At 45.5% G+C, this 24,521-nt stretch overlaps 1 protein-coding gene across 1 annotated transcript in view; it reads right to left on the bottom strand.

Annotated features, from left to right (window-relative positions):
• BACE1 (beta-secretase 1) overlaps window positions 1-23,907 on the bottom strand; it is a 41,421-nt gene extending 17,514 nt beyond the window's left edge. Inside the window, exons 1-2 of the mRNA XM_088456015.1 lie at window positions 23,233-23,907; window positions 9,055-9,143 (exon numbers count right to left, since the gene is read on the bottom strand). Of these exons, the coding sequence (XP_088312141.1) occupies window positions 9,055-9,143; window positions 23,233-23,496 (353 nt within the window). The 5' untranslated portion in view covers window positions 23,497-23,907. The remainder of the gene's footprint in view (window positions 1-9,054; window positions 9,144-23,232) is intronic.
• Between the last annotated feature and the right edge of the window lie 614 nt (window positions 23,908-24,521).

The following is a 24,521-nucleotide window of genomic DNA, read 5'->3' as shown; positions in this document are numbered from 1 at the left end:
AGCCTGAGCAGCTGTGTCCGTACCTAGAGCACCGGACCCCACACGCTAAAGACTCACCCAGTAACCCGCATTACAAGCAGCTCCAACCACTCGCTGACTGAAAAGCTATAAACATACCAGTGTTACAGCAACCTACCCAATTACCCTCCTACCTACCCTGCCTTACCTTTCCCATACCATCCACAACTTTATCATTATTTCAGTTTTATTTATTTTTCCTTATTTTTATATTTTTAAATTTTTACTTATATACAGTCAGGTGCATAAATATTGGGACAGTGACAGAATTTTCATATTTTGGCCTCTATTCACCACCACAATGGCTTTGAAATGAAACAAACAAGATGTGCTTTAACTACAGACTTTCAGATTTCATTTGAGGGTAATTACATCCAAATCAGGTGAACGGTGTAGGAATTACAACGGTTTCTATATGTGCCTCACACTTTTTAAGGGGCCAAATGTAATGGGACAAACTAAACAATCCTAAATCTAACTTTTACTGTTTAATACTTTGTTGCAAATCCTTTGCAGGTAATTACAGCCTGAAGTCAGGAACGCATAGACATCACCAGACGCTGGGTTTCATCCCTGGTGATGCTCTGCCAGTCCTCTACTGCTAATGTCTTCAGTATCTGCTTGTTCTTGGGGCATTTTCCCTTCAGTTTTGTCTTCATCAAGTGAAATGCATGCTCAATCGGATTCAGGTCAGGGGATTGACTTGGCCATTGCATAACATTCCACTTTTTAGCCTTAAAAAACTCTTTGCAGTATGCTTCGGGTCATTGTCCATCTGCACTGTGAAGCGCCGTCCAATGAGTTCTGAAGCATTTGACTGAATATGAGCATATAATATTGCCCGAAATACTTCAGAATTCATTCTGCTGCTTTTGATAGCAGTCACATCATCAATATATACAAGGGAACCAGTTCCATTGGCAGCCATACATGCCCAAACCATGACACTACCACCACCATGCTTCACTGATGAGGTGGTATGTTTTGGATCATGAGCAGTTCTTTCCTTCTCCATACTCTTCTCTTCCCATCACTCTGGTACAAGTTGATCTTTGTCTCATCTGTCCATAGGATGTTGTTCCAGAACTGTAATGACTTTTTAAGATGTTGTTTGGCAAACTCTAATCTGGTCTTCCTGTTTTTGTGGCTCACCATGCTTCACTGATGAGGTGGTATGTTTTGGATCATGAGCAGTTCTTTCCTTCTCCATACTCTTCTCTTCCCATCACTCTGGTACAAGTTGATCTTTGGCCCTCATTCAGAGCCGTACGCTCTGAGCAGAGCGCACGCTCTGAATGAGGGCCGGGCTCCATTTTCATGGAGCGTCCTCCTGGACGCTCGTATAGCTGTGGGTCACCACCCACAGGCTATACGAGCGTGCATTTTGATGGCCGCGATGGTCGTGACCATCGCGACCATCGAAATTGCGAGCCGGAGCCTGCGGTTGAGGTTTTCAACCGCAAGCTCCGGAGTGATTTTGGCTCTATCAGAGCCAAAATCACTCCCACTGACATCACTAGTGATGTCAGTGGGCCGGCTTCTGACGGGAGGCGTTTCCGTGGGAACGCCCCCGTCAGGGAGGCACGCCCCCGGCACGCCCACCAAAGGGGGCGTGCTGTCAATCAACATTGACAGCACGCCCCCTTTGATCGGACACAACGAGCGAAGGAAAGTCCTTCGCTCGTCGTGTCTGGCGCATGCGCACGACGGAGCTCCCTCCGTCGTGCGCATGCTCAGTGCAGACCATCGACCCACTTGCGAGCGAATGGGTCTGAATCAGGCCCTTTGTCTCATCTGTCCATAGGATGTTGTTCCAGAACTGTAATGACTTTTTTAGATGTTGTTTGGCAAACTCTAATCTGGTCTTCCTGTTTTTGTGGCTCACCAATGGTTTACATCTTGTGGTGAACCCTCTATATTCACTCTTGTGAAGTCTTCTCTTGATTGTTGACTTTGACACATATACACCTGGAGAGTGTCCTTGATTTGGCCAACTGTTGTGAAGGGGTTTTTCTTCACCAGGGAAATAATTATTCTGTCATCCACCACAGTTGTTTTCCATGGTCTTCCGGGTCTTTTGGTGTTGCTGAGCTCTCCAGTGCGTTCTTTCTTTTGAAGAATGTTCTAAACAGTTGATTTGGCCACACCTAATGTTTTTGCTATCTCTCTGATGGGTTTGTTTTGATTTTTCAGCCTAATGATGGCTTGCTTCACTGATAGTGACAGCTCTTTGGATCACATATTGAGAGTCGACAGCAACTGATTCCAAATGCAAATGTCACACCTAGAATCAACTCCAGACCTTTTACCTACTTAAGTGATAATGAAATAACGAGGGAATAGCCCACACCTGTCCATGAAATAGCTTTTGAGTTGATAGTCCCATTACTTTTGGCCCCTTAAAAAGTGGGAGGCACATATAGAAACCGTTGTAATTCCTACACCGTTCACCTGATTTGAATGTAATTACCCTCAAATTAAATCTGAAAGTCTGCAGTTAAAGCACATCTTGTTTGTTTCATTTCAAAGCCATTGTGGTGGTGAATAGAGGCCAAAATATGAAAATTCTGTCAATGTCCCAATATTTATGTACCTGACTGTAAATAAAAATAAATAATACATTTTAATATATTTTTTATTTATTTATTTTGTTCAATTTTATTCAATTATTTCCAAACACAAACACATATGCAAGCCACCTTAGAAGCACTCTATAAAACCACACATACCATCTATTACAATACTAGAGCTGCTGCAGAGGAAGCGCAGTCCAAACCAATTTAAAAACACAAGCTGCACCATCTGCACGTTTGCCACAACATCGTCTCTCAAAGCCACAACATATCATCTGACTAACTACTAACGGCTATTACCGCACCATCAGCACACAAGCCGCTCCATCGGCACATTTGCCGCATCATCGGCACACTTGCCGCACCATCGACTCACCACATCATCGGCTTCCAAAGCCGCATCTCTCCTACTATATTAAGTCCTTTTTCTCATCTCAGGATTCCAGTTGACACCCTGTAAGCTGCTAATACTCCGAGCAGTAAGAACAGGCGGCCGCCTAAGTACCGGTGGATTTATTATCGCTAAGGGAACAACGGGCGGTTGTTATTGGTGGAAGACCTCGTCGCCTGAAGTTCTAGTCGGCTTACTAGAGGTGGTCACTGTTGATCATAACATGAATGAGGTAATACTACCTAAATTTGTTCACTCCAGCACCATCTAGTATAGCCCAGTGGTCCCAGTTCCGAGTCTAAACAACAGATTCTGAGATTGGATTTTCTGAATGAAAAATTAACAGAGTAATCACTGGTGCATTTAGCCACTTACTACCAACTAGTGACTATGACAATATATGATTATATCTTTGAAGATTCTTATGCTTTTTATTCAAACTAGGGGCTAAGTAATCACTATTTTTAACCCCCTTTGATATATGAGAGCTGATGATTATCTTCACCAAGGTCAGAAATATAAATTCTGTAATGCTGGCCAAACAAATTACTGTCTGATAACACCGGATCAGTGGTATCCAAATGGTAGAACCTGACCCAGGGCCGGCTCCATGGGTATCCGCGCCCTGTGCCGGCCGGGTATAATGCGACCGAAATTGAGGGCATGGTCTAATTACCATAGGCCATGCCCCCTAAGTTACGTTATTTGGGGGCGTGTCCGCATGCACGCCTCCCGTGTAACATCAGTCTGGGGGCGTGCCTAGCACTCCCAGGGCCGTAGCTAGGGTAGTGCAGCCGGTGCCATGGCACAGGGCACCGCAGGTCAGGGGGCGCTGTTTGGGCCCATCAATGTTCTGTTTATTATCATTCTCACTTGTAGCTTCCTATTATTTCATCCCCAGCATCTCCTGGTCTTCCCTATCTCTTCCCTGGCCCTTCCCCATAAGGCCATTCCCCTTTTTTGGGTGCGTTATGTCCCTTTGAAAAATGGGGGGGCACCAATGCTCTTTCTGGCACTGGGCACCAAAAAAGTCTATTACGTCTCTGAGCACTCCGTCACTAGCTGGGTTTCCCCCAGCCCTCTCCCGGCACTGAATGGATGCCGCGGGCATGCGTGCAGCATCCATTCGGCTACTCCGGGGTCCGGCACCGCCGCACAGCTGGGGCGGTGGGGGTGCCCAACCTTCCAACCAGACCACCCGCGAGACACTTCGTCGAGTCACTTCATGGAATCGGGATGTTGGGAGGGGTGCGCCCTCTATGGGCGTCCCTGTTCAACTGCACTGGTCGAACACCCCAAGAGCCGGCCTTGACCAGACCACAAATGGAGATCCAAACTGCACAAATCTGAATTGCAATGGAAATTATCCACATGTTCTTCCATGGGTTGGCCAATTACACACTTGCAGATAGGGGTCACTAACTGATCTGATTTAGCATCCTGATGGACAGGATCTAGTCAAAGACAAGATACTGCAATTTTTGGTTAATGTGTTATAGAAAATTATCCAACTGGTTAGTCAAATCTGTATGTTTGTGGCCTGTTTATCACGCCATGGGAAATATTAATACAGTTCAGTAATACTACTGCGGTCTTTATTATACCAAAAAATACTGTGTGTGAGTGGACCAATTTATCATAAAGAGTTGTATGCATGTTGTGTGTGTGTTGCTCCAATTAAGTGTTGCCCCGGTTTTCTGGGAGTGCCGAGTTCAGGGTCTGCTTCTTCCGACACAGATTTCCTGGCCTCGGCTACGGATGTAAGACCTGAGGGTTACCCAGAGGACGATGGTCTCGCAAGTGATCCGATGGCTCCTGCTGCATTAGCATATGTTAGCAAGGACGCAGCAGCGATACTAATGCTGCTTTTATACCGAAATTCTGGGTCTGATCCAGAGGTTGGAACATGGTTCCTATTCGGATCAGACCCGGAATTTCCCCGGTGCCAACCCAGGATATTCCTGAGTCGGCGCTGTTCACACTGGAGTCGGGTCTGCAGAGACCCGGCTTTTCCGGCGTTGCAGTGGACGCTTGGAGATGACGTCATCTCCAAGCACCACTGAAGCCGGCAAATCGGCAGGCATTCGGAACGATCCAGGTCATCGTGACCCGGATCGCGCCGTTTACACTGCAGGGTTTCACGGGTCATTCCTGTGTTAAACCCTGCAAGTTACCTGGGATGGATTGCCGGGTAACTAAAACTGGGAATCCAACCCTGTCCCCTTTTACACCAAGGAGCTACCCGGGTTAACCCTGCAAAAACCCGGGTTTTAGCTCTGGTGTAAAAGGGGTATAACAGGGTATAACTGTGAATCTGTAACTCTGTGCTAAAAAAAAACCATGTAAGATACTGTATGCTCCACAAATGGTAGTATGTACAATGCCTCAAAGTGGCTATTTACTATTTAGCAGCACTAAGTTAGGACACTGTAAAGAATGAGCTGTTGTTATACATGTCCTTTCTTACAGAAGAGGTATGTGTGAGAGGCTTTATAAAATAAAACAGTGATCTCTATCTATACACAGCACTTGTATAGTTAATAACCAGCTCAGCAGCTGCTGTTTGATATGGTTTCCATAGCTACCTGGCCCTCCATCTGTCTCTCATCACCAGCCTCATATTTTAACTGTTTAACATCTCGAAATTCGGAACTGATTATGTAGCAGCACTTGCATTCAGTATATAGTATTAGCCAATTTTCTCAGTGTAACCCACAGCTTCCATACCCTTCTCTAATACTCCACTGGGCTGATTTCATAACGAGTATCTTTAGTTTCCTTTAGCTTGGCAAAAGCCAATCACACTATGAAAGAATAATGAACTCAACTATTTTTATATTTTGTTCCTAACACGACTGGCTGTTAGATGGGAACACATCTCAATTAAGCTGGCGGAAATGTTATTTCTTTAGTCATGCTGTTGTCATTTACTACAACAGTATTTATTCCATATGTTCTTAGAGGTTGTTACCAAGTCAGTTTTAAATATGGGACCTGTGAATAGAGAGATGTGAAGATACTTATTAGCTCAGCGCGAGTAACCATTGTGGGTGTTTTATCAGGCCTGATTCAGAGATGGACGCAATGTCGATGTTGGAAGCAGTGGAGAATGAGCATGCGTCACAGACTCACTGCGCACGTGCGGCAATGGATCAAGGACAGGGGATTTATTTGCAAAGTGAGTGACAGGTAGTCAGCATTTGGGGGCTGTAACAAGGCCGGTTAGAAAAATGCAAAACTTCTCTGGACCATTTTCTTTGCTTGCTCTAGTAAGCCAATGCAAATTCCTTCGCAGCTGCAGAGGAGCCTTATGGTGCATACACACGTAAAGATTTTCTGTCCAACCATCGAACTAGTTGATTGGTTGGAATGAAAATCTGGTAACGTATGGGAGTAACTGATGATCAGCAATTTGCTCCCAAACGCCGGAAAATGGACAAAAACTGTTGTTTGAACAAATTGTGTAGATCAAACATTTAACAAACTTGTCTGACCGACCATTTTCATCTGTTTTCTGGCATTTAGGAGGAAATTGCTGATCATCAGTTACTCCCATATGTTACCAGAATTTCATTCCACCCAATCAACTAGTTGGATGGTTGGACAGAAAATCTTTACGTGTGTACCCAGCCTTTGATGAGACACTTAGGGTGTGGTATAAGAGATAGACAGTGCACAGTTAGACACCAGATGTTAGACAGTGCATAGTTAGACAGGGACAAAAGTTTGACAGGGTAAAAAAACAGACACACTAAAGTTCGACATGTAATAAGGTTGACAGGTACAAAATGTCAACAGGGTCAAAAGTTTGACATGAAAATGGTCAACACAAAAAATGGTAGACAATTTATTTATTTATTTCCGTTTTTTAGCCCTAATCTTCACCCTAACCCTTACCCTCCCTCCTGGTGCCTAACCATCTGTGTAAGTGCCTAACCCTAACCCTCCAGTAAGTGCCTAACCCTAACCCTCCAGTAAATGCCTAACCCTAACCCTCCAGTAAGTGCCTAACCCTAACCCTCCAGTAAGTGCCTAACCCTAACCCTCCAGTAAGTGCCTAACCCTCCGGTAAGTGCCTAACCCTAACCCTCCAGTCGACAATTTTCATGTCAAACTTTTGACCCTGTCGACCTTTTGTACCTATCGACAGTTTTACATGTTGAACTTTAGTGTGTCTGACTTTTGACCCTGTCGAACTTTTGTCCCTGTCTAACTTTTCACTGTCTAACATGTGGTGTCTATCTAGACACTGTCTAACTAATTACGGTCATTCTAAAGTTGGGAACCCTTCTGTGGCAGCGTAGGCTTGCTCAGAGGTTCAATTTACTACTAATGATTTTGCTGTTGTACATAAGCGGCTGATGTGAGACAACAGAGGTGGGCCTCACAAGACGGCGGCTGACTCATTAACATATTTTCACAATTGTGCTGCGTATGGGATTGCAGAAGTGACGGTCATTGCATTTATTTCTAAATCAGGCCCAATATTCCTGAGTAATAAGGGCCACCCCTATTCAGCTAATCTCCACACTCTTTAGCCAAATATGGAGAATCTTATTACAGACTTTATATAAAGCCGCCAGCTCTGGTCATTCTTCTTTATACTCACAAATTGATAAAGAGACAGCACCCGGACAACACTCGCCAATTTCATCTAACAACATCCTGAGAGTGTGGATCAGGGAGCATTACATTTATTTCACTTACGTGGTGACTATGGTGTGATGGTTACATTTTTGCATAATGCACCTGTAATGATTCATCCATCTCTCTCCACCTAATGATATACGGTGGGGACATGCACCATAAACACGTTCCAGGGCCAATTCAATATATTTTGCAGTGTGCATCATTAATGACCTCTAGTAGCCTTGCAGCAATTGTTACAAAGTCTGTGTTTTGTTAACCCTAACATGTGGATTTAAGCACTATGGACTTGATTCAGAGCTGTACGCAGGGGCGCAGAGAGGGGGGGCGGGTACTAATTGCCAGGGCTTGTTGGTGGGGTCCGGCACCGTCCCCCCCCTCCTCTTACATCAAAGCAGCCCAGCACACGCTGCCAGGGGCGTATCTATAATGGGTGCAGGGTGTGCGGGGAACACAGGCCACTGGGTCCAAGGGGGACCTGCACCGCACACCCTGCACCCATAATATTACTTACGTCTCCGGAGTCCCACGTCGGCGCGGGGATCTGGTGCTGTAGAACGACTTGAAAATGGCCACGGCGGCCATTTTCCCGTCGTTTGCGCATGCGTAGTACAGGGAAAATGGCCGCAGCGGCATTTTCCCGGTGACCTGTGCAGACACTATAGACTCCGGGCACACTCTAGTGCCCAGAGTCTATAACTCCGGTGCTGACCGTGCACAGCTCAGTGCGCTGCCGGCCGCCGGGTGGATGGGAGGGGGCCCGTGTCGGAGCCTGCACACGGGCCCCCTCCTCTCTAGAAACGCCCCTGCACATTGCTGTGTGCTGGGCTGCACTGGGAGACTGCTCGCGGCTGCCTAAGTAGCAGCCACAGCAGTCTCCTATGCCTGTGGGGAGAGCCATCACACTGATCACACCTCCAACTGGCTATGTGCCGGGCTGAGGGGGCTCACAGCGCCCACCTTCCCAGCGCGCAGCGGCGCTGCAAAAAGTTTTCTATGTTTGTTTTCCCCTAAGGGGGCGTGGCCACACCTCCCACAATTAGGCCATGCCCCCTTTTCCCCCCGGGTCTGGCGCGGCTGTCTGCACCCTTGGTTGTACGCGCCAATGTTTAAAGATCTGCGCATGCGCAGGATCTGTACTGTGTATGTGTACATATCCTTCTGCGAGCACGCAGGGTCTGGACGCTGCAGGCTGATTGACAGGCTGCGGCCGGTTGAGGGCGGAGTGGAGAAGGCATTAGACAGAGTCCCCTAAAACAGGGACGTGGCGGCTAAAGCGTACAACTCAGGCCCTATGATGTCAATGTCACACAGGCATGAAAGCAGAAGAAAAGTAATCATAGGTGCTTACAACAATAGTAACATAATAACATGCAATATATAATAACATATGCACGCAGAATACACAAATCAGCCCTATCTTACCGCTGGCGGTGGTAGTATCTTTTCAGGAAAGGGTGAGGAGCTGCACCAACTGCAAAGTTACTGCTGCCAGTATCAACCAGAATATTGAGCTGTAAGGTAAAGACAATGAACAATAAAACATATCGTTGTCACAAGCATTCACTTACAACATATGAGTAGTACACAGACAGTTATTCACTGACTTAAATACTATGGTACCCTTAACTTTCTGCAGAAGAGATTTACATAAAAAGAAAAATACAGGAATATACATGTGCTGTGTTAAAGCCACATTTTAATGCCATGTGACAACTAGTGGAAGGCCAAGATACTAGAGGGCCCAGTGCAGAAATTACACCATACTTAACTACTCTCCCGGAAGGTGCGGAAGACTCCTGTGGACAGAATAGGGAGATAATACCAAAAATTGCGAGTCCATCAGCAGCAGGGGGCGGGGTGAAAAAGTCATGAAATGCCAACCAACGGACGCGCAGTTACAGTAGCTCCATTTTGCAGTGATGGGAGTGAGGCCTAATTATGCAGAGTCAGGCCCCACCCCCAAAGTATCCAGCTGCTTCTCCTCTTCAGGCTTGTCTTCTAGTTACTCATTCAACCAATAAACCATACTGAATTGAAAATTGGGTTCAGTTAGACTAGGCAAAATCAGGCTTGATTACTACCAGCCCTGTTGAATCTAAATGTCACTTACACTGATATGCCAAAAGTCATGGGATAGATACCTAGTAGTGTCGTGTAGGCCAGTGAAGTGCAGCAACTCGATGTGGCATCAATTCCACGAGTGGACGGAAGAGATGTTACCTGACAATTCTGGCCCGACATTGCTGGTCGCGATCATGAAGCACCCATGGTAGGCCACTGCGCTGTTCGCAGTGGATTCTAATGCCTTCCATGAGGTATTCCCGGTACACATGTGACACCGTAGATCGAGGAATGTTGATTGTCTGCCAAATTCGAAAATGGAATGTCCCTTCCATCAGGCACCCACTACCATGCCCGGTTCAAGCTCCAATAATTCACTTCACCTTGCCATGAGCAGCCTAGCCGGTGTTCAAACTGACTCATGAGATGTCAAATTTCAGCAGATGCTGGTCTGGGCATTTCCAACATGTCACAGTACGGTGGCGCCACCAACTGTTAGCTTTACATACTGTAATCCCATGACTTTTGCCACTTCAGTGTATATAGAACCTTTCCAGCAATGTGAAGTTTTCCTAAAACGTTTAAAAAAGCAACACAGTATCCAGCGATCAAAATAAATTCCAGAAGAGACGATAAAGAAAGTGGTGCAACTCAATAATGATAGTGTGGATGCTGACCCGTACTTGAGGGATTGACTAATACCCAGAACAGAGACGCGGAGTCGAACACTGCTGCGGGTTTTTACCAGGGACCCCACAAGGAAGTTTGGGCTTTGCAGTGCCCGACACGCAGGTCATGGCCGTCTGTCTGGGTTTTTTCTTAGTATGGAGCTGTGGAGCTGGTAGGCACCGGATAGTAGACAAAACAAGGGACTGGAGACAGGCTGGAGCGTAACAATGACTTCAACAAAAAAGACAGACTTACAGTCAGGTGCATAAATATTGGGACATTGACAGAATTTTCATATTTTGGCCTCTATTCACCACCACAATGGCTTTGAAATGAAACAAACAAGATGAGCTTTAACTGCAGACTTTCAGATTTAATTTGAGGGTAATTACATCCAAATCGGGTGAACGGTGTAGGAATTACAACGGTTTCTATATGTGCCTCCCACTTTGTAATGGGCCAAAAGTAATGGGACTATCAACTCAAAAGCTATTTCATGGACAGGTGTGGGCTATTCCCTCGTTATTTCATTATCAATTAAGCAGGTAAAAGGTCTGGAGTTGATTCTAGGTGTGACATTTGCATTTGGAATCAGTTGCTGTCGACTCTCAATATAAGATCCAAAGAGCTGTCACTATCAGTGAAGCAAGCCATTATTAGGCTGAAAAATCAAAACAAACCCATCAGAGAGATAGCAAAAACATTAGTTGTGGCCAAATCAACTGTTTGGAACATTCTTAAAAAGAAAGAATGCACCAGAGAGCTCAGCAACACCAAAAGACCCGGAAGACCATGGAAAACAACTGTGGTGGATGACAGAAGAATTATTTCCCTGGTGAAGAAAAACCCCTTCACAACAGTTGGCCAAATCAAGAACACTCTCCAGGAGGTAGGTGTATATGTGTCAAAGTCAACAATCAAGAGAAGACTTCACAAGAGTGAATATAGAGGGTTCACCGCAAGATGTAAACCATTGGTGAGCCACAAAAACAGGAAGACCAGATTAGAATTTGCCAAACAACATCTAAAAAAGCCATTACAGTTCTGGAACAACATCCTATGGACAGATGAGACAAAGATCAACTTGTACCAGAGTGATGGGAAGAGAAGAGTATGGAGAAGGAAAGAACTGCTCATGATCCAAAACATACCACCTCATCAGTGAAGCATGGTGGTGGTAGTGTCATGGCGTGGGCATGTATGGCTGCCAATGGAACTGGTTCCCTTGTATTTATTGATGATATGACTGCTGACAAAAGCAGCAGAATGAATTCTGAAGTGTTTCAGGCAATATTATGTGCTCATATTCAGTCAAATGCTTCAGAACTCATTGGACGGCGCTTCACAGTGCAGATGGACAATGACCCGAAGCATACTGCAACAGCAACCAAAGAGTTTTTTAAGGCTAAAAAGTGGAATATTATGCAATGGCCAAGTCAATCCCCTGACCTGAATCCGATTGAGCATGCATTTCACTTGATGAAGACAAAACTGAAGGGAAAATGCCCCAAGAACAAGCAGGAACTGAAGACATTTGCAGTAGAGGCCTGGCAGAGCATCACCAGGGATGAAGCCCAGCGTCTGGTGATGTCTATGCGTTCCAGACTTCAGGCAACAAAGTATTAAAAAGTGAAAGTTAGATTTAGGATTGTTTAGTTTGTCCCATTACTTTTGGCCCCTTAAAAAGTGGGAGGCACATATAGAAACCGTTGTAAATCCTACACCGTTCACCTGATTTGGATGTAATTACCCTCAAATTAAATATGAAAGTCTGCAGTTAAAGCACATCTTGGTTGTTTCATTTCAAAGCCATTGTGGTGGTGAATAGAGGCCAAAATATGAAAATTCTGTCAATGTCCCAATATTTATGCACCTGACTGTATCTGAGGAATTGTGGTGGCCAGGAACAGTGTCACGACTGGCTGTATGGAATCCCTTACTGAGGGGTCCAAGCTGAGGTTCAGGGCTAGAGGAAGTCTGAGGCGTGGGGCCTATACACAAGGTCTCCTCATCCACAAGTACCAGTTTTTGACAAGGCCTGACCAAAGGTGCGGAGTCTAACCAGCCAGGAGATGTTCTCCAGTGACCCCTCCAAGCGGGATATGGGTTTAGCTGCACCCAGCTGGGAGGTCGCGGTCCTTTGGTCAGGTAACTGGTACTCACGGGAATAGAGAGCCTTGCTACCGTGGCCCTAGTGGATACTTCTTACAAGGATTATGCTATACCCTTGTATAGCTTCCAATATATACACCGGAGGATCTAGGAAGCTCAACGGCACTGAGGACTGGATGCTGTAGTGACAGCGGTACTGAGGGTAGAAGCTGTAGTGATAGCAGTACTGAGACTGGATGCTGTAATGACAGCATAACTGAGGCTGGACACTGTAGTATCAATGCTTTGGTAATTGCTGCAACACACGAGAGATATTCTGAACACACTGGAGCATGGGTGTAGTAGGTATTACCGCTGGCCGCATGGTTCAAATCCCGACAGCGGCAGCCCGACAAGGGGGAAGATCCCGATCATCCCTAAGGTAAGTATCGCTAACCTAATTTCCCCCCCTAACCCTCCCTTAGGGGTGCCTAACCCTAACCTCCCCCCCAAGTGCCTAACTCTAATCCCCCCTCTAAGTGCCTAAACCTAACCCCCCCTTCCCCGCAGCCTAATCCTAAATCCCCCGGGGGGGTTCCTAACCCTAACCTCCCCCCAGGGAGGCCTAACCCTAACCCTCCTTCCCCTAGCCTAAACCTAACAATCCTGGGGGAGTGCCTAACCCTAAGTCACCCCGGGGAGGCCTATCCCTAACCCCCCTTCCCCTAGCCTAAACCTAACAATCCTGGGGGAGTGCCTAACCCTAAGTCACCCCGGGGAGGCCTAACCCTAGCCCCCCTTCCCCTAGCCTAAACCTAACAATCCTGGGGGGTGCCTAACCCTCAGTCACCCCGGGGAGGCCTAACCCTAACCCCCCTTCCCCTAGCCTAAACCTAACAATCCTGGGGGAGTGCCTAACCCTAGCCTCCCCCCGAGGGTGCCTAACCCTAACCCCCCCTTCCCCTAGCCTAAACCTAACAATCCTGGGGGGGTGCCTAACCCTAAGTCCCCTGGGGAGCCCTAAACCTAAACGCGTCAGTCCGCGCCCGGCTTACCGTCGTTCGGTATGCCGGGCGTCGGTCTTCCGGCGTATGGTTAATGACAGGCGTTGAGTTTTCGACGCCTGTCATTAGTACCACGCCGAGATTAAAAAGTCTGGAAGCCGGCGGTCGGCATTTAGACCGTCGGCTTCCATGCTACATCCCTGTAGCACAATGATTTGGTAACTGCTGCAAAACAGGAGAGAAATTCAGAACACACTGGAGCACAGTGATTTTGGTAATTGTTGCAAGCACAGGAGAGATATTCTGAACACACTGGAGCACAAAAGTCAGCACTGGTAATCACAGGAATAACACAAAGCCAGACCTGGAACGAAGTAGCATCAGCAGACACTGGAAAACGACAATATTGCTCAGGCAACTTCCTGTGGTCCTGCAGTAGCAGATCTTTGGTGGACAGTGTCAGCTGACCACCGTCATGCTACCATTGGGTATGGAGTCATCAGGTGATGCAAACTGTCATGGACTGATGTGAATGGTCAACTATTCTCTGTAAAGCGCTGCGGAATATGTGTGCGCTATATAAATAACTGAAAATAAATAATAATAAATAAAATAAATGGCCGCGTCCATGACAGCAACCGCAGAAACCAGACACGAAGCAGTCCCAGGCAGATCACATGGCACTAAGTAAAATAATTACCCTCCGCGGCACCTGACGTCTGACCCCACATGGGATCAGGGGAAGTCGGCGCATAGGTGAGCAAACGTCCGATCTTGGACGCAGCCTGACTAACAGGTTAACAGGATATAAGCAAGCTAGTAAGCAGGAACGGTGGAGCTAGGGATGGGACCTAATACTCTGGCACTTGTGTTCAGAGTCTCCCTTATATAGGGAAGAGATTTGAATTTGGTGCCGAACATGACGCCATGATTGTTGAGCACTTTCCTTTTAAATCTGAAACAGGTTGGTGCGCATGCTGCTAGGGAGCTGCGGCCACCTGTACACACAGCGGGGGGCCAGAGAGAAAGGAACAGCTGCCTGATGTCCCAGCCGCAGTGGAGACATGGCAGCCCGGGGAGACCGTACCCGGTAAGTGAGCTCTGCGACAGAAAGTTATTTAAGTATATCAGTCTGAAAAGGGGTGCAAAACCCATGCTAAGGCTCTGGGACTGCAGCGAATCACAGGAGAGCTATTACTTCCAAATAGAGAAAACTTTTAACATTGGTGATCCATCCCAGGAGTGGCGGCTTACCAAAATGTTTTCACGAGCGCATCAACGACTCATCCAGGAAGTCACTAAAGAACCCAGATGAACATCTAAGGAAATGTAGCATTAATGGTCTCACATTTGCAGCATTAATGGTCTCACATTTGCCAAACAACACATTAACTACCCCAAAGCCTTTTGGGCCAATGTTGTTTGGACTGATGAGTCAAAAATGTAACTTTGTGTAAGACATGGGTCCCGTTACATCTGGGGTAAAGTTAACACAGCATTCTGCAATAAGAACATCATGCCAACAGTCAGACATATTGGTGGTAGAGTGATGGTCTAAGGATGCTTTGCTGCTTGTGGACCAGGGCATCATTAATCATGATTTCTGCTTTATACCAGGTAATTATAAGGGATAATGGCCCCCAGTTTTATCAACAGAACGAGTGATAAATGTCACTGTGTATGATAAATGGTGCTCCAGCCAATCAGCTCACCCTGTCATTTTTCTAACAGTTGACAGTTGGGAGCTGATTGGCTGGAGCACCATTTATCATACACAGTGGAATGTATCACTCGTTTTGGTGATAAAACTCGTTAATAAATGAGGCCCAATGTCCGGTCATCAGTCCATGATCTGGGTTATGCAGCAAGATCCAAAACACAAGAGCAAGTCCACCTCTGAATGGCTCCAAAGAAACAAAATTAAGGTTTTGGAGTGGTCTAGACAAAGGGCCTCAGTAAGTAAGTACCCGAATGTGCGGTCCTTATAGTCCTTAGTTGAAGTTGATGGAAGGATCACACATTCGGGTACTTACTGATAACGCCAGAATATGTGACCATACATATTCCTTCAGCAATTCACATATATATATATGCATGCTTATGTCTTTCATTATTTTCATTACAATTAAAAGTATATAGAAATGATTCAGAATATATATTAGTTGTAAGTTGCGGAGGACCGTCACGTGTGTCGAATGGCCTCAGGCCTAGAGATGAGGTGTACCCTCTCTCTAAAGTAGGCAGGTGTGTGTCTGAAGCAACAAAGCAACAGTTATTATTGGTTAATATTGTTTAATCTAAAAGGTATAAGTGTTATTACGGAAATAGGTATAAATCAGAACTGTGGAAAACTATTTCTTTACTAGCAAAGACAGAATCATGGGTTAGTTTAATACTAACAGACTAGAAGACAGCATGTCTCAGATCTGTCTAAGCAAGAAGGGAGCTAATCAGAACAGCCTTGGCCTATAAGCGGTCACCAGTATTTTGAGAACATAGAAAGGAGATTATAGGTTTTTGTTCTGATTAAAACATATTATCAGTGTAATGTTTAGTGCGCATGAATATTGAATTAATTAATTAATATTCACCATTTTAGAATATGTTAGTAGCAGAGAGGAAAAAGTATAAAAGATTGATTAAAAAGGGGAGGGGTCGTCAGTCGGGCTGAGCAGGAGAGATCGTAGGTCATGAGAGTGGCGGGGCGCTGGGCTGTAAGTATAAACAGGGCTGGCTGTCACCTTGTGCGTCTGGGCTAGGCATTGCACATAATCATTTTCTCACTGTTGCTGAACTTGTTGTTTTTATGTTGTAAGTCTGCTTTGTCATTAATGCCATAATACATGTATAATTCATTTGCTTTTCAAGTAAAACATTGTCATTTATTTTAAAGTTGGTATTGGAGTGAAATATTCCATTTCTTCTTATAATAAGTAAGGTTTAAAAACAATATCCAAAACACCTCGCGATTTCATTACTGTTCGGACTGATTATTGCCGATATCCCCGCGATCTCTGAGAGACTGCAGCACAGAGATGGTGTGGATCTGTTTGTAAGCCCTGCTTGGAATATATCCTGTTGTGTCCTATTTTTAGTCTATGTTGTACAAAACTATGGATTTTATTAGTATGTCTTAATAAATCGCTTCCCGCTTCTACTGGGTATCTGCGTGTCATACATGAGTCTTACCAGCCCCAGTCGGGATCCTGACGGTTCGGGCTTCCAGCGTCAGTATTTAGTCCGCCGGCAATACATCCGGCTGCATACATACCGATTCCCTGGTACTATATTCCTGACAAAGAAAAATAGTCCCGATCTGCGGTCACAGGGAATCTACTTTTGATATCTCTTTCATTGAGCTTTTTGTATCCTGCCACTAAATAATGCCTTAATCATGCAGAAACACCTGTAGTATGAGTCTTGCTTTATAGGCCCTTTAGTCCTTCCTAAAGTACAACTATAATTATTATTTGCATGCAGCCAGTAAGGGGTGTGCATCATTCAGGTGGTACATGTGTCCCAGGAGACGTAGGAAGGAGGGCACCAGCGGATGAGCCAAAGGTGCAGCTGCCACAGCCTCGGTGAGCAGGATGGGAGGGTGGATAGCTTAGATTTATCTCCTTCCAGGGGCCGTATACTGCAGCAATAAGCTGAGCAGCTCCTGTCTCTGCATGCCCGTGCATGGCTCCTCCTCGTCCTCACTGAAAGCAGCCTCGGCGGGACCTGCATGACAGGCAGCTGCTTGATGATGCTTCTTCCTGAACACAGTAGCTGCGACAGGAGGGGAATAGAAGAGAACTCCAACAGGTAAGAAAGGATATGGGAGGGAAGAGGAGAGGGTATTGTTTATGATAAATAATATAAAAATAAGGGGGTAAGGGGTTACTGCTTTAATGGGGTAATTTAGGTGAAGTATTAATGAGACTGAGGGGCCTATTTACTAAGCCTTGGATGGAGATAAAGTGAACGGTGATAAGGTACCAGCCAATCAGCTCCTAACTGCCATGTCACAGGCTGTGTTTGAAAAATGACAGTTAGGAACTGATTGGCTGGTACTTTATCTCCATTCACTTTATCTCCATCCAAGGCTCAGTAAAAAGACCCCTGAGGGATGCAATAAGAGGGTTAGGGGTATATTTACTAAAGTGAGCGTTTTAGAAGTGGAGATGTTGCCCAGAGCAACCAATCAGATTCTAGCTATTATCTTCTATAAGATGCTAGATAAATGTTAAGTAGAATCTGATTGGTTGCTATGGGCAACATCTCCACTTCTAAAAACACTCACTTAAGTAAATATACCCCATAGGACCATATTCAATTTGAGGCGAAAAGTCCGTTGCTGGACTTTTCGCCGTCATCTGAGGTTTTGCCAATGATAAAGTATTGCGCTCGTCCCCGCTATTCCCCGTATTCAATTTCATTTAGGCGAAAACGGGACCCAGGGAAAAGGAAATCGGCGAAAAGTCCTGTCATTTTTGGGGAAATAAGCCTGACACCCCCAAAAGATGCTGTGACATGGGGGTTCACTATGGGTACCCCCGAATAGCCCTGCTAAAGGTATGTGGGTTCTTTAAATGGTCTCAATAGGTGCAGTATAGCGTCTTTGGGATAGTGGTGAAGAATAGCTTTCAGCAATTTTTTTGTGGAAAAATAAGGTGTCCCATCAAATTTGGGGAACATGAAAATGGGTACTAGCATATATTAAAGTGGTTAATGTGAAGTTTTAAAAAGCGTAAAAAATCCACCTGCCGCAACCACCTGCAATCCAAAAAACACCTGCCGCATACTTGGGGACCCCCCTGAGTCTGTTTTGCTAGTTTAGAAGTTTGTCCCCCCAATTTCTTTTTTTTGCCCCCAAAATTAAAGTACATTTTTTGGGGGACAGTCCAAGGGGTGCAGGGTACTTTTTTTTACTTTGTTGCCCAAAACCCCAATTCTGGACTTTTTTTCGCCACCTATTCTATGGTGAAAACTTATCCCTGGATTTTGGCAAAGACTTTTCGCACCTGCGAAAAGTCTTTGAAATTGAATACGTGGGGAAAAGTAAAAATGGCGAAAATTACGTCATAACGGGTTTTCACAGCCTAATTAAATATGGCCCATAGTGTACATAATTGAAATTATTTGATGATGTTGGGACTAATTAATAATAAGGATTATGTAGGTGATATTTGTAAAGATGTTAATTGTAGTAATTACATTGAATGGGGGTTTTACGATGATGCTGAAGTACAGATGTATCCACATACATTTAGCCTTCTTGTGCATTAAATAACTCTTTTAGTCGTGCTATGCCATGGCACGACTCGGTAGGGCTGAGTGGCTTTTCTTGAGACTCTTTCCCTTCAAAAGCATCTTATTCACAATGTGAATAGGACACACGAGCAGCTTCTGCTGTTTAAAATGATATGCGGCATGCCTATATTCTATGTGCAACTGCGAATGCATCTGAATGCGAAATGCTACGTTACAGTGTCACAGCTGCTGACACTGTAACATAGCATTTCGCATGAAGATACAGTCGCAGTCGCACACAGAATATAGGCATGCTGCATATCATTTTAATCAGCAGAAGCTGTGTATGCTTCACATTCGCATCGCATTTGAAGGGAAAAAGTCACATGAAAAAGACGCTCGGCACTACTGAGTCGTGCGACGCTCACACATTGGACCTCATTCAGAGACGGTTGAAGCGGCCGCACGGTCGTACGGGAAAAGGGGCCGGATATGCAAATGATTCCCTCGCAAGTTGCGTCCCTAAGTTCGGATCGGTAGCTGGCCGACCAAGGGGAGGAAGCGGCCGGAAGACAAAAAAATACGCCCCCTTCTCGTACGCATTACACATCATCTCCAGGCATATAAGGATTAATCGAGACCATCGGGAACCATCGGAACTGGTCGTAAGCTTAAGGTTGACCATACCCTCTCTTAAACTCTACAATCATGTCAGTGTAAAAACCTCCCATGTCACATGTGCCATGACGTTACTTTGTTAATTATGCACTCCCATAAACCGTATGCACTCCCATAAACCGTATGCACTCCCATAAAACTCCATTCGCATAATTAGGCACGCCTGCATTCGGATTTCCACTCCCCCGTTTTCAAGCACCTTCCCCTGTTACCACCCACAAACGCCTCATTCTGTCACTCAAACTACCGACCTGGCTGTGTTCAAGGAGAGAGAAATTTCTGATCGTAGCGGCTAGTTTGCGCACGCGCATTGCGAACTTTACGCATGCGCAGTATAGCGAACATCGGTGGCGTACGACCGTGCGGCCGCTTCGACCGACTCTGAATGAGGTCCATTATGTGTAACGTGACTTGTAGTGCACGGAGGATAGATGTATGTGGATACATCTGTAGTTAATAGTTTTTGTGGAAATGCTAATTATTGTTGAGAGAATTATACTCTCTGAATTGCATTAAAAACTGAAATGTATCGTGGATTAGATTTACTGTACTGTATCGCAGTCGCCATGATCAGGTCCAGATTAAGGGATAGAGTGACAGGAGCAGCCGACCCCCCACACACAGAGGGGTCCCACACATGGTCGGTCTGAGCCTGTAACAGCCGAGAATGCCGTGTTCTGCATGCACAGTGACAGTGAGTGCACATAGCACAGAGTGGCTCCTCTTCAGCATCGTGTGACACCTCACATCCGTGACACTGATGAGAGGACTCATTAGGGAGCTGCTTGCGCTGTATGCACTGTAACTGTGCATGCAGAACACAGAAGAGCTGGAAGGTTTCAAGTGGAGCCTGAATATGCGGGGGCTGGTGGTGGCATTTCTGTTTGCAAACAGGGGTTCTCTGGGGCATATTGGGTGAGGCACTCTGGATCATAACAGGGGTGGGGGGCATTGTGGGATGTCAATTTTATTGGAGGGAGCCCCCAACTTTATTGCCCCGGGGCCCCACAAGCCTTAATCCAGCCCTGACTGTGATGTACTGTATAGCAGCCACTGGGATGTTCTCCCTATTGTATGTTGGTCCCTAGTATATGCCCTGTATGGTAGGGTCATCCCTGGATTGCTCACTGTAATGTATGGTAGTCACTGGAATGCTGTCTGTACTGTTTGGTGGTCACTGGGATTCCCTCTTTATTGTATGGCAGATAATGGAATGCAATATTGAATTATCTGTTACTAGAATGGTAGGCAAAGGCAATATGATTTACTTTTACATTGCTAGGGATAAATTTAGATCCAGTGGGAGATTTGACTGGATGAGACCCTAGTAATAATAATCTATGTTACAATGACCTGTGGGACTGATTCAGAGCCGCTCGTAAGCGGCCGCTCGTTCGTTCCGACCGATGTTCGCACAACTACGCATGCGTACGGATTTTAATACGCATGCGCAAACCAGTCAGTACAGCCGAAAATCGTGTGCTCGCTAAATAGCGAATGCCTGCTATTTTGAGTGACAGAATGAGGCGTTTGTGGGTGGTAACAGGGGAAGGTGCTTGAAAACGGGGAGTGGAGATCCGAACGCAGGCGTGCCAAAAGGTCAAAACGGGCGTTTTAAGGGTGTGCATAGTTAACAAATCAGCGTCAGTGCCCACGTCACTTGGTTGTTTTATAGTTAGAACTGCTCGCATGATTGTGGTAGGAAAAACCAACCACAAGAATAGCGAGCAGTTCATACGCCGTCCGATGTACTCGATTAATCTAATAAATAGCGGAAATGACGTATGATGCGAGCGGCCAGGGGGCGTTTTTTTCAAAATTACGTTCGCATGTTTCGTTCGCTCGTTCAGACATAGAGGCGTGAACAGACCGCAAAGAGCGAACGGTTAATTTAAATAGCCAGCCCCTTTTTCTGGACGAGCGAGCGCAAATAGCGTCCGGCTCTGAATCAGGCCCTGTATTCATCCAATTGCAAGGATTTCCATCAACTATTATAATTTCAATACTAATCCAAGGGGGACCTTCGTACTGCTGGATTAAGCAGTACCACTCATTTAACTAATGAGTGTACTCCACCGAAGAGTGCTGACTCTGCCAACTTATTTTCTTTACCGACCAGTGCAATGCTTCATCTATCAGTGCAATGCTTCACCTACTTGAGTTAGTTCCACCTACTATGACAGGTTCTTCCTGCAATTGCTGTGACTCAACCTACCATGTTGTATTGCTCTGCTTACCACTGCTGTGGCTAGGGCTCAGGGCCGTAGCTAGGGTAGTGCGGCCGGTGCCATCGCACAGGGCACCACAGGTCAGGGGGCGCTGCTTGGACCTGTTAAATTTCTGTCTATTATCATTCTTGATTGTAGCTTCCCCTTATTTGATCCCCAGCATCTCCTGGCCTCTCCTATCTCTTCCCTGGCCCTTCCCCATGAAGCCATGGCCCTTTTTTGGGTGCATTATGTTGCTTTGAAAAATGAGGGGGGCGCCAATGCTCTTTCTGGCACAGGGCACCAAAAAGTCTAGTTACGGCTCTGCTAAGGCTAATGGCTTACTGATCCCATATACGTTTTGTTGGGCCATGATTACAGTTGATTTGTCCTCTCCTACATGAGGCAGCTTTCATATTTTTTCCAGAGCCTCTTTATGCTGTATTAAATTAATATTTACAAATTTGCACGGGAAAAGAATTGATAAGGAGAAATTTATATTGTATGCATAATTATAAGTGTTGGTTAATATTGGCAGACAGGGTGAAGTCTATAAAAACAACATCCAAAAACTGAAAAATTGTAAATGAGAAATATCTGGAAACGTTGGGACTGATGCAAAGTTGAACGCATACTGGCGGTAGATGCTTCGGCATTGTATGCACGAAAATAAATGCCTATATTTGCACCTATATATAATTGGTGCAAATGATACACCCGGGATCATACATATTTACACTTCCATCTAATTCTGCATAGCACGCAGTTACGTCAACACGTCCCCACTGAACTTTGTGTAAGTGAAAGTGCTCCATTACATCCCAGTTATGCCTAATCAGTTGCCATGTGGAGATGCAACAAGAGGCGCCAAGAGGGCCGGTGGGCAGGTACCAATTACACAGGGTCGGGCTTGTTAGAGGGGCCCAGGTCAGCTGCTGAGGGGGCCATTGTCCACCTTTGCTGTGCAACTGAGGGGGACAAATGTTCCCCATTGCAGTGCTGCTGAGGGGGCCAAATGTCCACTTTTGCAGCATGCGCCGCCATGCACAGTATTTTTTGCCCCGGTACCCGAGTCCTTGTTAGCTCTTGACACCCCTTGATGCAAACGAAATACATACAACTCTGCATTGCCAGTACTTGCACGTGCTTGGTACTGGAGCATGCTCAGTACAAAAACTCATAACTAGAAATGTTCTGCGAATAGACGTACGATTGACATTGCATTAGGCCTTTTGTGTTCTCCGATATTTTTGAGCTAAATACTGAAGTTCCAGTACTGACTCTCAGCTTTTTGTAAGCTGATAAGCTATGTGGTTAATAATAGATATCTGTCCCTTGGTCATGAACTTGTTATCTAAAGTATATCATTATGTATGAGAAGTAGATATGACTCATTAGTGAGCGTTATACTGTAGGATAAAAGGTAATGCATTAATTACAAATGATGACACATTAGTGGATTATCTCATCTTTTGGCAGTCCGTCTGGCTCAGTTATTGACTACTAAATTGTTTAGGAAAGTGCATTTATGCTTTGGCCATGTTATCAGTTAGCAAAACCCTCAAACAAAAATGACTACTGTACATTTATATAGCCCATAGACTGGCATGCTGAGGTACACAACATTCAAGTGTTGGCATAAGAGTGTCACGTACCATCTGTGGAGGAGTGCCCACCCTCATTTCCACGTAATACCCTTGACCAGACTTTCCTCTCAGATTATCTTTCATGTCCATGAAGTTGATTTCTTGTCCCATCTCATCCTCTGTCGACCGCTTGGCTCTGTTAAACAGAACTGCTCCAAGGCCTGGATAATTTTTCAGGGGTACTTTGATGGCCACCTCCCCAGGAACTGGCAGGAAGCTGGGTAAGAGCATCAGCAAGAGGCTGCTGGCACGTGCGTACACCAAGATCTCCATATTTCTACCCTGCAAACTCCCCTCCCTCTCTGCTGGGGACAGAGAATCCCCAAAGCAGGTACCTCAGTCTGACAGCAGCAGCCTCACAGCCTTCAGTGTTCCATGTCAGCCCAGACCTTGTCTCTCTCCACCTCCTCCCTCCTCCTGAGGATGAAGGATGCTCTGGTCTAGAGGTCTGCAGGGAGGAGGACCAGGGTGATTGCTTCCATGCACCAGGCCTGAGAGTTTGTCTCTGCCCCCTCCCTCACCATGGCTGAGGGCTTACTCCATTCCAGGGTCTCTCACCCTCCCTATCAGCCCCCCTCCTGTTGGTGCCAGGCTGAGGGAATTGTCGGTCTCCCCTTCCTCCTTGTCTCTACAGTGAGTTGCGGAGGAGGATAGATCCTATGATGCTGATAGGAGGAGGGGGCTTCCTGCAGGTCTATGGGAGATGTAGTTCCTACTGCTGACACTAGGACACGCACGGTGATTCCTGTGATGCTGCTGATACAATGTGACACTCCTGGGAAACAGGAGGAAGTCAGGTGGTCACGTATCTCTTATCAAAGGGGAATCTCCAAGGTCTCACTCAGGTTCTTTACAGATATGTATGTGTGTGGGTAGGTGGTTGTATACATGTGTGATATAGTGCGTGCTTGCGTGTGTATATAATATATAATATATATATAATTATATATATATATATATATATATATATATATATATATATATATATATATATATATATATATAAAACACTAATCCACCATTCCTAGATTTGGGGTGCAACACATTGTGTAAGTAGAAATCACAAGGGCTCTGCACTCACCATAGTAACGAACAATAATGAAGAACAGTGGGGTTTATTATTATTGTTAGTTATTATGGTGAGTGCAGAGCCCTTATTAGATAGATAGATAGATAGATAGATAGATAGATAGATAGATAGATAGATAGATAGATAAATATGAGAAAGATAGATTGATAGATAGATTGATTATACTATTACTATAGTCCAGGCGAAGGCAATCTTTGGCATTCCAGCA

The sequence above is a fragment of the Taudactylus pleione genome, unplaced genomic scaffold, assembly GCF_031769625.1.
Source record: "Taudactylus pleione unplaced genomic scaffold, aTauple2 ptg000683l, whole genome shotgun sequence".
Lineage (NCBI taxonomy): Eukaryota > Metazoa > Chordata > Amphibia > Anura > Myobatrachidae > Taudactylus > Taudactylus pleione.
This window is presented reverse-complemented; position numbering and strand designations above follow the sequence as displayed.